This window comes from Lissotriton vulgaris, chromosome 4_1 (genome assembly GCF_964263255.1).
Source record: "Lissotriton vulgaris chromosome 4_1, aLisVul1.2, whole genome shotgun sequence".
Taxonomy (NCBI): Eukaryota; Metazoa; Chordata; class Amphibia; order Caudata; family Salamandridae; genus Lissotriton; species Lissotriton vulgaris.
Genome location: NC_141691.1, coordinates 57,850,263 through 57,866,247, shown reverse-complemented (window position 1 = coordinate 57,866,247; position 15,985 = coordinate 57,850,263). Strand labels below are relative to the sequence as shown.

The 15,985-nt window shown below is 52.6% G+C and overlaps 1 protein-coding gene across 1 annotated transcript in view; it reads right to left on the bottom strand.

Moving 5' to 3' along the window:
- TEX11 (testis expressed 11) overlaps positions 1-15,985 on the bottom strand; it is a 1,326,855-nt gene that overhangs the window by 46,921 nt on the left and 1,263,949 nt on the right. Inside the window, exon 28 of the mRNA XM_086918299.1 lies at positions 12,877-12,997. Within this exon, the coding sequence (XP_086774425.1) occupies positions 12,877-12,997 (121 nt within the window). The remainder of the gene's footprint in view (positions 1-12,876; positions 12,998-15,985) is intronic.

The window sequence follows — 15,985 nt, the reverse complement described above, 5'->3', positions numbered from 1 at the left end:
GTGAGGCGACGTCGCGTGAGCCAAGCCCCGGGCCGACAAGACCGAGGAGGTGACCGGGAGCCGACCACGCACCTCATGAGCACATCGTGAGCTGCTCCCCCTGCGTGGGATAAATAGAGGGCATCCCCTGTGGTGAGGCGCGACGCGCCGTGAAGCCGGTAGGCACGTCGGCGCCCCACAGCAAGCCGACCGGAGCCTACCCGCGTCGACCGCCACCAAACAACTGCGGACCGCCCGGAGCCCACCTGCGACGGCCGCGAGGCTGAGAACCCCCATCGGAGAGGTACACGGGCCGGGCGGAGCCCACCCGCCGCGACCGCGACGGAGCATCTGGCCCGCCGGCCGAAGGTGAGCCCCACGGGCGAAGTGCCCGCCATAAACTGTGGTGATCAATAAGCAGCGCCAGCGGAGCCTACCCGCGGCCTGCCCGAGTCGTCCCCTGCCCCCGCCGCGTGTGTGCCTAGAAGCGGCGGGGCACAGAGACTAATGGCTGCGTGAGGAAGCGTGGCCGGACCCGCAACACCCGTCAACAACGAGGGGGAGGGAGCGGAGTAGCTAACCGCCTCCCGACCCCCCTCGCGACGTGATCAAGACCAAGCGGAGCCCACCCGCGGCCTGCCGGTGACATCCCCACCGAAGAAAGACTCTGCAGCGCCAGCGGAGCCCACCCGCGGCCTGCCGACGGCACCCCCGAGTGGATAAGAACTGCAGAGCCAACGGAGCCTACCCGCGGCCTGCGATGTCCGTGACAGGTCTCCGCCGCGCAGCGTGTGGAATGTGGAGCTGCTGCGGCGGGAGACCGGAGCCTAGTCAGCATTGAAGGGGCAGAGCCGGCGGAGCCTACCCGCGGCCTGCCTCGAGCACTCCCCGCCCAAGGAAGTGTGACCGGAGCGACACGCTCCCAGCCTGAGGAAGCATCAACCCCCCCCCCCCCCCCCCGCGAGGACTGCCGAGGCTGCAGCGGGCGGAGAGTGGAACGAAGGAAGCGCATACACGCGGCTAGCGCCGCCGCCGATCAGATGAGCCTCCACCTCGTGGGCCCCATAAACACAAAAAAAAAAATAAAGTGCCTGTGAGCGGCCAGCGCCGCCAACCATAAACTGTGCCACGCAGAAAGGAAAACTTTAAAGACTACTACCCTGTGCACAGCCACGGAGCAGCACCTCACCTCTCACACACAGCAAGCATGTGAGCATTGACCACATGATCCAGAATAACAGTGCCTTACTTGCATGCACGGGCACTCCTATGTGCCCCACCCTGTGAGCAAACACAGATATGAAAATAAAAGAGACTCACCCAGCTCCCTGCTACCAGCAGCTCTAGCCCCCCCTGTGCACCGAGAGAGCACAGACAATAGAGTGCTCAATCAGCGAAGAAGGTATCAAGCAAGGCAGGCTGCTGACACAGTGAACACTGCCACCCAGTGGCCAAAGTCAAAGCGCACCTACATCCACAAGAACCAAAACAAGCATTGCACAACGCAAGCTCAGTCAACAGCATCAAGGGGCATCAGACTGAGTAGCGCCCCCAAGGAAAGCATCTAAACTCCCGCAGCAAGCAAGCATCCAACCTCACGCAACAAGTAACTGCGCAACAGCGCAAATGACACCCACTCACACCAGCAAGGAGTCGGCGGCTGCCGCTTCCAACGCGACGTGGGAAAAAGGCACCAATGCCTCACAAAGCATGCAAGCCCTGACGTCTGGAGGAAACGACTGCCAAGCACCAGAAGAACGTCCGGGGAAACGACTGCCGCGATCAAAGGACGGAGAGAGCAGCGACGCCTGGTGGCCACAGGCGCTCATCGCAGCATCAACTACTCCCGCCAACGGTCCAAAGCATCAAGTACCTGACGACAGCCAAAGCAGCAAGTACCCAACGTCCTGCAACAGGCGTCCCAGAACCCTGAACAGTAAGTGCGCAAACAACGCGCCACGTGGCGACGCACAGCCACCGCAAGCAGAAAGAAGAATGCTTGCAGCGCCATCGCGCAGAACAATCTTCGCGAATGCTCGCCCATCAAGTGCTGACCCACAACGGGTCCCCCAGGAACTGTTGTAGCGCAAAGTCCGACAGGACGACCGAAAGCAACCTGCCAGCATCGGCAGAGTGGACCGGCCAGAGGTCCAAGAAGTTCAAACACCAAGACACAGTCCACGATCAGCGACTAACGAACTTCGACAACCACAATTCAACATGTAACATCTAAAGAGAGAGAGAAGATCGCAACGCCCGGTCCAGTCACAGACTGACGAGAGAAGACAGTGTCCGTGAATCAGGACAGGACTGGATGGAAGCAGGTGGAGTGCACGCTGCCTGGAGAAGTCTGGTTAGGAAGATGTAACAGCAAGGTGACCAGACCGCGTTGCGAAGAAAATGGAGAAAGGAGAAGAAGTCTGAGTGGCATGACGTCACCAAAGAAGGAGAAAGGAGAAGAGGTCTGAGTGGCACGTTTGCCACCACCGAAGAGAAGAAAAGGAAAAGAGGTCAGAAGCACGACGACAGGACGACAAAGAGAATGGACGATAATTAAGAGGAGTGTGAACCAAGACACCACGACACTCAAAAGGGGAAACACCGAGGAGAACGTGAGAGGTGCACGACAGTCCACAAGCACGACCGGGACAAGTAACATCACTGGAAGGAAGCATCCACATGCGAACTCGACAGTCATCCATGGAAGGACAGAAGAGAGCACGCCAGTCTGTTGGCAACACCCACCTCTGGGATGGAACGGACGAAAGGGCCGCGGAAATCCAGGGGCAGAGGCCTCAGGGACACCGGTGGCAGCGGGTCCCACACGAGAGACGGACTGTGGGAGCTCACGCTGAAGATCCTGGAAGACCGAAGGTCGCACACGACTGAACCAGTGCCAACAACACCCTTTCAGGTGGAACTCGGACACGGAGAAGATGACCCGTAGCGACGACCTTCAACATGTTTGAAGAGGCAAGGCGGCATGCACACCGGTCCAGTGGAAACCTGGCAGAAAGGCCTCCGGGTCGTCCAGTGAGAGGGGACACCCACGAGAGAGGGGTATCCGTGAGAGGGATAACCTGCAGCTGAAAGTCCAGTCAGGAACAGACACCAGTTTCAACCAAGCACTTTGAACAGGACGGTCCAGCGAAAAGTAACACACTTGGGACTCAATGTATATTTATACTTCTGCACGTTCACAGGATGTGAAACAGAGCGAGAGAGAGACTGTAAAGCCCACTTACGAGCTGCAAGTCTGCCAAGGCAAAAGAAAAGACATTGCCAGCAATCAACTGAACCAGCAGTAAAGACCACCACGTGGGAATCGTCGTGTAAATCATAAGTTTTGTTTGAACTGTTATGTTTTCCCCGCAGGTTGAACTCTAGTTAGGGTAATTTGCTTAACTAAGGTTGGGAGGGATGTAGTAACGTAAGACACGGTCTAGTGTCTCAGTTCTTTTCTGTAACTGCACACCTAACACCCACCCACCACCAGGCGTCACAGGTCATGTGACACTGGCCAATAAAGGGGCCGAGCGCTCGTGCTCTGGGTCCATTCACCCATCTGTTACCACTGTGTCGGTGTCTGCCTCATTGTGTGCTTGCTGCGTCATGAGGGCCTAGCGCCCCTCACCTCAGGGTCACGACACTGGGGTCGTGCAGGCGGGCTTCATCATCTCTTCTGCGCTGTGGTGGCTGCAGGGACTGGTCGTCTGCCAGGTCACGCCGCCACACCTGGTGCCTGCGGTGATTGGCATTCTTGACAGCCAAATGCTTCCTGGTCATGCTGTCCCGCTTGCAAGTCCAAGATGCTGTGTGCTGCCCAGAGTGGGGCCTGTATTGCGGCTGTGTCCTCCTGGTGACTGTCTACTGCTGTGGTCTCATACTCCCTGCATCTGCAATGGCTCAAGGAGGGAAGTAACTCCCTGCACGTTCCTTAGCCTACCAGGTGTGTCCTGCAGCATGTCCAGCGTCCTAAGGTTTCCTGCAGTGGAGTATTTTTTCTGTGCCCTCACCATGTGCATGCCTGCTCGCTGCGCAGGCCGCGCCAGAGGACCATTTGCACGTACGCAGACAGCACAAAGGTATCCAGAATCCTGTCCTATGCAGAGACCGACCACAGCAACAACGCAGTGTACCTGGGCCACATGCACTTCAAAGCAAGCCACACCACTACTCCTTGGCGTCATCCCACCCCTGCCCATCCTGCTGCAGCACAATTTGAGGGTTGTACCTGAATCACTATACCACAGGTCAGTGCTCAGACCCATGTGCTGGTGGTGACGAGCTTCGATCTGCTCCATCACTGGAGCCATCTGTGATAGATGGCCATCGACCAGCCCTAAAAGCAAAATGGAAAGATTGGGTTGAGGGGCTGGAGACCTATTTCACAGCCGTGGCACTGGATAATGATAGACGACATCCCCTGGTACTACACTTGGGAGGTGCGGCTATCCATACGTTGGGGAAGTCTTTGGTGGAAGCTGGCCCACATTTCTCATATTCGACATTGAAACAGACTGCCCACTTAAAGGCCTTAGTAAATCCTGATTATGAGAGATTCTTGCTGAACTAGGCTCGCTAGCTACCTGAAGAGTCGGTGGATACCTCATACCTCCTAAACCCGACTCAAAGACCTAGCCAGTACCTGCACCTTGCCAGACACCCATACTGAAATTCTGGCTCAGTTCCCTCAAGGCTGTTTCTAAGTCAAGATCAGGGAAAACGTTATTCAGGTCCCTGGGATGCCCATGGCTGATATGCCGACAATGTGTCAGTCCAAAGACCTCACCAAAGTGAGAGCAGCGCGCAGGGAGTCGGCTCTGCAATGACAGGTAAGGACTGAGGCTGTCAAAGCGGTGGGTGCAGCGAACACTGACAAAAAGAAAACACTCCCAAAGCCCAACTCAACGCCTAAGATGTGCTATGGATGTGGTGGGGCCTACCCACATCAAGGGCCCTCTCCCTCTCACAGAAAAATATGCACGACCTTCAACAAACCCAACCATTTTGCTAAGGTGTGCTGATCTTCCACATTCAAAAGAGCGCAGAATCAGTACACACCATGCAGGCTCTGGAAATGCCAGAGGATGAGGAAGTCATGAACACTCATGACACAGAAGGAGCAGCTCACGTAATTCACGCTCTGCAGCCCAGTGGATATCCGCGGAGATGCATTGCCAAATGCAACATCCTTTTGGCAGGGCAACTGCTGGCGCTAGTCGACACAGGGGCTTCAATTAACATTCTGGCGCAGGATGTCCTGAAGACTCTCACCATACAATGGACCTTATGCCCCACATCCACTTCAATCAATCAATCATCGCATTTATATAGCGCACTACTTACCCAGAGGGTCTCAAGGCGCTGGGGGAGGGGGATCTGCTACTGCTCGAACATCCAGGTCTTGAGTTGCTTCCTGAAGGCGAGGTGGTCCTGGGTCAGGCGGAGGTGGGTGGGGAGGGAGTTCCAAGTCCTGGCGGCGTGGTAGGAGAAAGACTATCCCCCTGTGGTGGCTCTTCGGATGCGGGGGATGGCGGCGAGGGCGTGGCTGGTCGATCGAAGCTGGCGTTTGGGAGCGTAGAAGTTGAGGCGGCTGTTGAGGTATCAAGGGCCTTGGCTGTGTAGGGCTTTGTGTGCGTGGGTGAGGAGACGGAAGGTGATTCTCTTGTTGCTTGGGAGCCAGTGCAAGTCTCTCAGGTGTCCGGAGATGTGGCTGCAACGGGGGATGTCCAGGATGAGTCGTGCTGAGGCGTTCTGGATCCGCTGGAGTCTCTTCTGGATTTTGGCGTTGGTTCCGGCATAGAGGGTGTTGCCGTAGTCCAGACGGCTGGTGACGAGGGCCTGGGTGACCGTCTTCCTTGTCTCGGTGGGGATCCACCGGAAGATCTTACGTAGCATGCGCAGGATGTTGAAGCACGACGAGGAGACGGCGTTGACTTGTCTGGTCATGGAGAGGGAGGAGTCCAGGATGAAGCCCAGGTTGCGTGCGTGGTTTGTTGGTTTGGGTGCGCTGCCTAGGGCGGGGGGCCACCAGGAGTCGTCCCAAGCGGCGGGTGAGGATCCCAGGATGAGGACTTCCGTCTTATCTGAGTTCAGTTTCAGGCGGCTGTTCTTCATCCATTCGGCTACCTCTTTCATCCCTTCGTGAAGGTTGGCTCTGGCGGTGGCGGGGTCGTTGGTAAGGGAGAGGATCAGCTGGGTGTCGTCGGCGTAGGAGATGATGTTGAGGTTGTGCTGGCGTGCGATGTCTGCGAGGGGGCTCATGTAGATGTTGAAGAGGGTTGGACTGAGCAAGGAGCCTTGAGGGACGCCGCAGATGACTTCGGTGGCTTCAGATCTGAACGGAGGGAGGCGGACTCTCTGTGTCCTTCCGGCGAGGAAGGAGATGATCCACTCCAGTGCCTTCTCCTGGACTCCGACGTTGCTGAGGCGTTGTACTAGGGTACGGTGGCAGACAGTGTTGAAGGCAGCGGAGAGGTCGAGGAGGATGAGGGCCGCTGTTTCTCCGTTGTCGAGCAGCGCTCAGATGTCATCGGTGACTGCGATCAGGGCGGTCTCGGTGCTGTGGTTGGCCCGGAAGCCAGACTGCGAGGGGTCGAGGGATCCGTTTGTCTCGAGGAAGGCGGCCAGCTGCTTGTTGACGGTCTTCTCGATTACTTTTGCAGGAAACGGGAGCAGCGAGATGGGGCGGTAGTTTTTGAGGTCGGTGGGGTCAGCCGATGGCTTCTTGAGTAGAGCGCTGAGTTCGGCGTGCTTCCAGCTCTCCGGGAAGGTAGCGGTGTCGAAGGAGGTGTTGATGATGTCCCGCAGGTGGGGTGCGATGACAGCGTCGGCCTTGTTGAAGACGTGGTGAGGGCAGGGGTCGGTCGGAGATCCGGAGTGGATGGAGTTCATCGTGCGGACGGTGTCTTCGGTGCTGATCGGAGTCCAGGCGCGGAGGGTGGTGGTGGGGGGCGGTGGTTCGGTCGTGGTGTTCGTCGGTTGAGTGCTGAAGCTGTTGTGTATGTCCGCGATCTTGTTGTGGAAGTAGGAGGCGAGGGAGTTGCAGAGGTCTTGCGAAGGGGTGATGTCGTTGTTTCCGGCGTTGGGGTTGGAGAGCTCTTTGACGATGTTGAAGAGTTCCTTGCTGTTGTGTGCGTTGTTGTCCAGTCGTTCCTTGAATGCAGTTTTCTTGGTGGCGTGGATGAGTTGGTGGTGTTTTCGGGTGGCGAGCTTGAGGGCAGTCATGTTGTCTGGTGTTGGGTCTCTGCGCCAGGTTCTCTCGAGGGCTCGGCAGTTCTTCTTGGAGCTCTTGAGTTCGTCGGTGAACCATGGGGCTTTCTTGCTACCGGGTCTGCTGGGCGGGGTCCTCAGGGGGGCGAGCTCGTCTGCGCAGTCGCTGATCCACTTCGTGAGGTTGGTGGCCGCCTGGCTAGGGTTCGTTGTGCTGGTGGGAGGGTTCATGCTCAGGGAGGTCGCGAGCTGGTCAGCTGTGATCTTGTTCCAGCTCCTGCGTGCAGCCTGTTGCTGGTGGTGGTGGATCGTGGTTCTTGCGAAGCTGAAGTGGACGCAGCTGTGGTCCGTCCAGTGGAGTCCGGTGGCGTGGCTGAAGGCGATGTCCTTGCTGGATGAGAAGACAGGGTCGAGTGTGTGTCCGGCGTAGTGGGTGGGGGTGGTCACCAGCTGCTTGAGTCCCAGGTTGGCGAGGTTGTCCAGCAGGGTGGTGGTGTTGCGGTCGTTGTTGTTCTCCACGTGGAAGTTGAGGTCCCCGAGGAGGATGTAGTCAGCGGAGCAGAGGGCGTACGGGCTGATGAAGTCGGCGATGTCTTCACTGAATTGTGTGCGTTGTCCCGAGGGTCTGTAGATGAGGGTGCCTCTGAGGGTGGTCTTGGGGTTGATGTGGACCTGAAAGTGCAGGTGCTCGGCGGTTGCGAGGGTGTCGTCGGTGTTGGCCATGATGCGGATGGTGTTCCTGTGGACGATGGCGATGCCTCCTCCGGTGTGGTTGATGCGGTCCCTTCGGATGATCTTGTAGCCATCTGGGATGGCGATGGCTATGTTGGGCGCTGAAGAGGCGTTCATCCAGGTTTCTGTGAGGAAGGCGACGTCTGGTGACGTTGTGTCGAGCAGGTTCCAGAGCTCGACGGCGTGTCTGTGGACGGAGCGGGTGTTGAGCAGGATGCACTTCAGGTGGTTGCTGCTGTTGCTCGTCGAGGTCTTGAGCACTGCTGGAGTGGTGCAGGTCCGGATGCAGGTGAACTTGCAGGCGTTGCAGCAGAAGGGTCCGTGGGTGCGTCTCGGGTTGGCTCGGTAGCAGCCCGGGAGTCGGCCGGCGTTGAGGGCGTTGAGTTCTGTGGTGTCGTAGGTCCGGCGGGTGGGCTGGTGACAGCGGGGGCCAGGGGTCCTGGCACTGGGCGCGGTCCAGGCGCGGACGGGCGCAGACGGGCTTACCTTTGGCGCACAATCGGTGCTCCCGCTGCGCGCGTCCGCTGCGCGGTCGCTCCGGGGGCGTCATAAGAAGGGAGCCGGGAGGAAGGGTCCGCTGGGAGGCGGGGAGCGCGTGGGCCAATCGGCAGGCGGGGGGGCGGGGTCGCGGCAAGAACCGGCGCGAAAATCTATGCGAGCGGCCCTGCGGCGGCTTGGGCGCCGGGGATCCGAGGACGAGCGGCCCTGCGGCGGCTGGGGCTCCGGATCGGCGTCAGCAGGCAGGCAGCAGGTAGGAGGCAGGCAGAGCAGGCGGGGAGCGTGGGGGCAACCAGGCCGAGGAGGGCGCAGTGGTCGCTTAAGTCTTTGTATATGGATCATCAATGCCGCTCCCACTGACAATGAAGATCAAGCATGAGTCTCACTCCACTTGTGCCAAAGTGTACATGACCAAAGATGGCTCTAGAATGCTACTGAGCTGCTGAACAACAGAACCCCTTCAACTAGTCGCTTTTGCTTTCAGCGTCCCTCTAGAAAGCGTGGATGAACTTGTCAATGCTTTTGCAACACTATCAATTGTATACGGTGCCTCAAAAACCGTCTCATACACCTTTGCATTTATGATTCCATTCAGCCAGTAATGTTGAAGCATTGGAGGGTGGCGTTCCATCTATGCCCCAAGGTGGAGGCAGAATTACAGAAGATAGAACAGATGGACATTATCGAGAAGGTTGATGGCCCTACACCTGGGGTATCATCAATCATGATTGCGCGAGATCCAAGCAGCCAGGGGAGCTAAGAATATGTGTTGACATGCGTCTACCCAATATGGCCATCCTACGTGAGCGACACCTGGTGCCCACTGTTGATGACATTGTGGCTGGGGTTAGTGGCTTGAGGTGGTTTTTCAAGATGGGTCTCCGGGCTGGTTATTTTCAATTACTGCTCGTATTGGAATCAAGAGTAATTACCACATTTACAACTCTTGTGGGTCTGCAGATGTATAAACGCCTCAGTTTTGGAGTATCAAGTACAGCAGACGTTTTTCAGGAAACTATTAGAGGGGTGTTGCCTGGCCTTTGAGGTGTCATCAGTGTCAGCGATAACATTCTGGTACATGCCTGGACACCTCAACCGTCTGAAAGTGACATTCCAACGAATAAAAGGACAACAGTCTCACGCTTCACAAAGAAAAATATGCCTTCCTTCAGAAAGAAATAGCGTTTTTTGGGTACTGATTCTCAGAGGAGGTAGTCATGCCAGATCCCACAAAAGGCTACGACATTCAAACAGCTCCAGAACCAGCCAGTGTCACCTGTGTGCTCAGTTTCCTAGGGATTGTCACATACTGTGGGAGGTTCATCTAAAACCTGACCACCCTCGTCGCCCCCTGAGGAAACTTACCAAAGCCAGTACAGCGTGGAGCTGGGGATCCACTGAAAAAGAAGCATTTTAGGTGACCAAGAAGGCTTAGTCGGCAGATACGACATTGGCCTCTTTTGATCCCAGCCGTGAGTCAGAGCTGTCTGTAGATGCGAGTCTCATTGGTCTCTGGGCTGTACTGTCACAGAAACAATCTACTGGGGAGTGGCCTCCAGTAGCGTATGCCAGTTGTGCTTTGACAGAAACAGAATAATGTTACTCTCAAATTAAAAAGGAGGTCAATGCGGTACACTGGGGCTGTCACCATTTCCACCTATAGCTCTACGGTCAACCGTTCACTATTCATATGGACCACAATCTGCTGGTTCCTCCCTTCACTGGATCCTCCACCAAGCCTCCTCCGAGTATTAAGAAATAGATAGTCTAACTGCATCCCTACTATTTCTGTAGCCTAAAATCCAGCGGAATTTATGCCTAAACAGGCAAAGCCAGACACTAAGGAAGAGGAGTCGGATACTGAAGAAAGAGAGGAATATGTCAGGGTGATGGTGGAACGGTCCAGATCTTTGCCCATCTCACTAGAAGACATTGTTCAGGCTCCAGCCAGTGATTAATGCCTCCTGTTGGCCATCTCTGCAGTGGCTTTAGGAAACTGGCACACTCTAACTCAAAGAGTTTATCATCGCACAGAGGAAACAAGGCTGACACCAACTGGCGTTGGTACACAATGTTTGGCTGGAACTAGCTGTGTCCCCAGAACGATGCTTGATGAAAGGCCCCGCTTGGTGATTCCGAGAGGATTGCAAAAACGAGTGGTTGACCTAGCACCACATGGCTCATCAAGGGATCATCAGAGCCAAAACTAGATTGAGGTGCAAGGTCTGATTCCCTAGTCTAGACAATCTAGACGAGGGACAATGCCCACTGTGTCACAATGCTAGTTCTGCCAAGCCATCAGCACCCATTATTACAGACGCCATTTCCCCTTTTCCATGGTATCGGGCCAGTCCTGATTCCGGAAGTGTACCAGATGGCAGGCACAATTTAAGTAGTCATATACAATTTTGCAAAGTTGAGGTCATTGAGTCAACAACACCAAGGCAGATGATACAGAGAATGGAAAAGATCAGGTCCACTCATGGTTTGTTGGGTGAGCTCCAAACTGACAATGGCCCACCATTCTCCAGTCACGAGTTTGCTGTGTATTTGCAATCACGGGGTATTTGTTAACGGAAAATCACACCCCAATGGCTCCAAGCTAACGGAGAGGCAGAACGGTTCATGCAGGCATTGAATAAAGTCCTTTGGACGCCTTAGCTAATGGACAGAAGGTGTGTGCCCTCTACTCTTTTCTGAGTTCGAATTTTCTCACGCCACATGGTGAGCCCCAGTGATCTCTGCACGATTTGAGCTGTGGCTGACATCATTCCACAGGTGGTGAAGACTTCAACGCTGAAAAATCAAGTAGCTGAAGCACTACGTCAACATCAGGCACAGAACGATCAAGCCTCCCAAGCAAGGCGTTCCAGGAGGCGAGTCCTCCGGGTTGGTGATCAAGTACTTGACAAAAACCGGCATCCGTGGAGCAAGTTCTCACTACCCTTTGAGGTTGACGCTTGGATGGAGACCGCTGTAAAATAGACTATGGTAACTGCCCAGTGGCAAGGTGAGATGGTCATGAGAAGCATATTGTTTTCCAAATATGACAAACATCCCGCTAAACGGAAGGATGATCACCTGCAATTGCCCCAAGCGGAGGTGAGGGGATATGACGAGGATTGCTCGCCCCCTGGGTGTATGAGGAGCCGGTTTCATTCCCCACACTGATGCCCATGCTAGAGACAGCTGGACATCACCAGCCGGGGGTTTTGTGTGGTCTCAGCTATGATTCAAGAAAGGACAGTTCGAACATGTTTGCAGTTCCTGAGGTTCCTTTGACGCCAGGAGGACTGGGAAGCAGGAGTGCAACTCCCAAGGAGCAAGGGACCGAGAGATACCACCTCAGGCCGCGTCCAATGAAGTCCTCCCGTCTGAGAGACTTTGTAGTGGAATGAGCCAGTTACTGAGCGTGCATTACTGTCCACATGTTGTCTTATCTCTCTCTCTCTCTCTCTCTCTCTCTCTCTCTCTCTCTCTCTCTCTCTCTCTCTGTCTTTTCTTTGCTTTGTCTCTCTCTATTTTCTTTTTGTACTCCCTCCCATTCAGTTATTACTCAATGTGTTGGTACAGCTTCAGAACTGCCTGCCTTACTCACAAAGCCTTACACACAGGGAAACCGGAATACCTGGCCTCCAACCTCAAGAAATCCGGCCAGTCAAGAAACCTTAGAAGCTCCAACACCCTCCTACTAATCCCTCTGAAAATACGCAAGCAAAAAACTGCGGCTCATTCCTTCACAGGAAACGCACCCAAAATCTGGAACTCCATCCCGGTTGACATCAGGACTATTCCCTCCTTCATAAAATTCAAAAGACTCTTAAAAGACTTATACCTCAACCGTGCCTTCCCAAACTGAATTCCGAAGCGCACAAGCAGACACCCTGCTGCCAACAGGCAATTGCTCCATCTCCCCCCACCTCATCCACGCCCCCTAACCTCCTACTCTCCTCCACTACTTTACCCACGCATCGAAACTACCTCGGAACCGCTCTACCTCAATGTGCTCCTCGGACGCACAGCACACTGGAACTTTTGACCACTTACGCTTTCTTGTGCCTCTTTTATGTGTTTTTCTCCCCTATGTGCTGTAAAGCGCTCCGATACATCCGGGGACTGGCTAGCGCTATATAAAACCTCTTAAATAAATCATTAGTCTTCAGTGGGGAGGGCCCTATCACTTACTAGGTTTCACCAACCAATGCAACACCAGAGAGTGCAGTTGCTGCCCTGGACGAACAACTGATGGATTAATAAAGACGTGTTCCTTACCATACCGTCTTCTTTATCGTCCTCTGATGAGCGTGGGAGGCTGGGACTGAGTCAGTCATCTGGCATGGATAAGCCCACAAATCAGCATTTCCCAGCCAGGAAGAGGACATCAGTTTGGCATCTTGGGAACATCTGATAATATCTTTGCTAAATGGTTCCCAATAATGTTTTTATACTCACTGTGCTGCCGATAACATTCAGAGCTTCATCGTAGTAGCCCCAGACCTCTTCCAGTACACACACTTCTATGTCCCCAACTCCCGTGGGCAAGGACAGCTGAATTAAGCTGTGCAAACATTTGCTGGAAAGAAACACACATATAAATACAATGAAAAACACAATGAAATGAAAGTTAGGAAATCAAGCATCGAGTTGGAGGAATAAAGATAAAAGAAATGCTCAGTACACTTTGATTTGTAGGAGCTGCCAACATTTGCTTGTACTTTAAGGAAACTAAAAAAAGTCTATAATCACAGACAGAAAAGAAATAAGGATGTCATGCACGCCAATAGGCCCGATTCCGACAAATGGTTTTATTGTAGGTGTTTCCCGCCTAAAATCACCTCTCTTTCAATGTATGTCAATGGGAAAAACCAAATTCCCCGATTTTTTGTGCCACCAAAATCTCCCTTTTACCACGTTCACAATGTTGGCATGTATGGGCTATGGAAGCGTTGAGGACACTGCTTCCTGCACAGCCAGGTCAGTATTGTCCTCTCAGAGCAAGGAATATTTCATGGCTTCACAGTGAAGCACATCATACAGGGAGACCCCTACCCTGCTGCAGATTCAGACCAGGAATGCATCATGATACGGAGAAGTGGCACTGAAAAGGAGGACTTGAGAGCAATGTATGAGTGCATGGGGAAGGAGGAGGCCTCTTCAGGAAGTGGAATAGTTTGAAAAGAATGCTGTCAAAAGTACTTTCCTAAGCGAGGGACAAAAAGATGTCCTAGACCTTGCTTGAGGTATTTTGTATCATCATCATAATACTTTATTCGGGTTATTCGCCCATAAAAGTACATAAAATACATACAAGTATTTAATTAAAATTCCTTTAATACATGATTAAGTTAAATACAGATTGATTCAGGTCCAAAATACCTACATGTAATCTACCATGAATAGGGCAAAGTTAGGAGCACATTATAAATCTATCCCTTGTTAATAAAAAACAGGATATATTTTATTAACAAGTTCATATCGTACCCCTGTTGGCAAAGCTAAGAGAAACTATCTAAATATATATATATATTTATATATATATATATATATATATATATATATATATATATATATATATATATATATATATATATATATATATATATATATATATATATATATATATATATATATATATATATATATATATATATATATATATATATATATATATATATATATATATGTATATATATATATAAAACCATTTGCAACAATTTTAAATGAAGGGCATTTTGATTCTAGCAAGCTTGCAGATCCGTGCGGGCTACGCGGTAATCCTGATAGAAAAACTGTCGAAGGGTGTCATTCTAATGCCTTACTTCTAACAGGGCCGGCTCTAGGCTCATGGTGGCCCTGTGCAGGAAGCGTAGGTGGGGGCCCTGGAAGAGGGGGTCCAGACCCTCATGGACATCGATTCGCCAAAATGTTATGGGTGACAAAAGTGACATGTCACTCCCTTTCACACCCAGTGACATCACAGGCGTGTCTAACCTTGGACTTTCGACGGCCTCTTATTTACTGCTTGAGGTGTTATGGAAAGAGCAAGAAATGGAGACAACAGAAAAGTAAACAAAGCTCCATGGGCCCTCTTTAGTTTCTGTTCTTATCTCTCTCTCTTCATAAGCTGAATGTGTGTGGTGTGTTTGTGTGTGTGGTTGGGGGAGGGGTAAACGTAGGGGATGGGGGAAGGACTTTGCTAAGGAGACCGGTCACCAAAGGGCTAGGTGGAGGTCAAAAGGCAACACACTGTAGCAGGTGCTTCCTCTGGGCACCCCCAACATGTCATCCATGTCTATCTCTCGCTTCCACTCTCTCCCAATCTCTTTGTCAGGAAACCGACACTGCTCTCGAGAGTAAAGCCTCTTTTCAGACTCGTTAATCATAAATTGCCCTGACGTATACAAGTGTACAGGCGACGCATGCGCAAGAGCACGAAGGGCAGGCGGTCCAACAGAACAGGTGTTCTAATGCAATTTAGTGGTCGCCCGATATCCTCACCTTTTACCCCCGCCCCTGCGCTCATGCTTACTGCTCTGCACTTCGACCTGTAGAGTTGTAAATGCAGCGCGTATTCAGTGCAGTCTGGATCAGGTAATGGCAGCGACGCTCCGGGCTCCTGCTATGTCTGGCTCGGGAGAAGCCTCAGACCAAGGTGTGCACTATGTGATTACACGTTTACAGCACAACTGAAGCCGTGCGTGTGTTGCTCGGGGTGATGACATTCACTTACAGACAAACAATGAGACAAATGGCAGAGAAAACAAGAAGAGGTAGTAGTGAGCATACCACAGGCCCACTCTGTTAAACAACTTTAGTGGGGCATTAAAACATGAAAATGGCAACATACGAACAATAACATACAACACGTTCTGCAAGAAAAAGTTACAATGGGATATGCATCGATTTTGACATTCGAAATGCGCCAACAGCGTTGGTTGCGTTGTTGAACCTCGAAAGCATCTTATTATCTGTGTACAAACAGGATTCTGTATACACTGAAAAAAATGGGTTGGTGCTTATGGAGTAAAAATAAATCTGGCATTTCACATAAAAACTGCGAAGTTCTGTAGGCAAGATAAAGTGTAACTTCTGACGAAAATACCTTGCTGCGTTTAGGCAGCCTCTGACAGAGCACCAGGCTGAAACATCTGCAAATAGCACAGAAAACCCCTGGCACTGAAAAACCATCTCTGGCTGCTCTAACGTTCTGTGGGACAGGCACCCCAACGACACCGAACAATCCCCTTCTGGCCGTATAAGTCAATATTCTGTATTATGTCAACAATTTAGGACAATGCATACGGTAACTCTGGAACTACACCCTGCATAAATTCACACTGCCCCTCGTAGTAAACGGACACTGCCCCCTGTTGTGAAGGAACACTGAGCCCTGCACTGCTATGGCCAGTATTTCCTTAAGTGAAATAAAGCCGTCCCAGCAGTAAATCGACACAAGACCACGAGGTGCATTTGAGCTCACATCATCGGTGCACGTGCACTGCCACCAGTAGTGATTTGGCGTGGCTTCCTAAAGAGAGTAGACACCCGACTACGCAGTTAA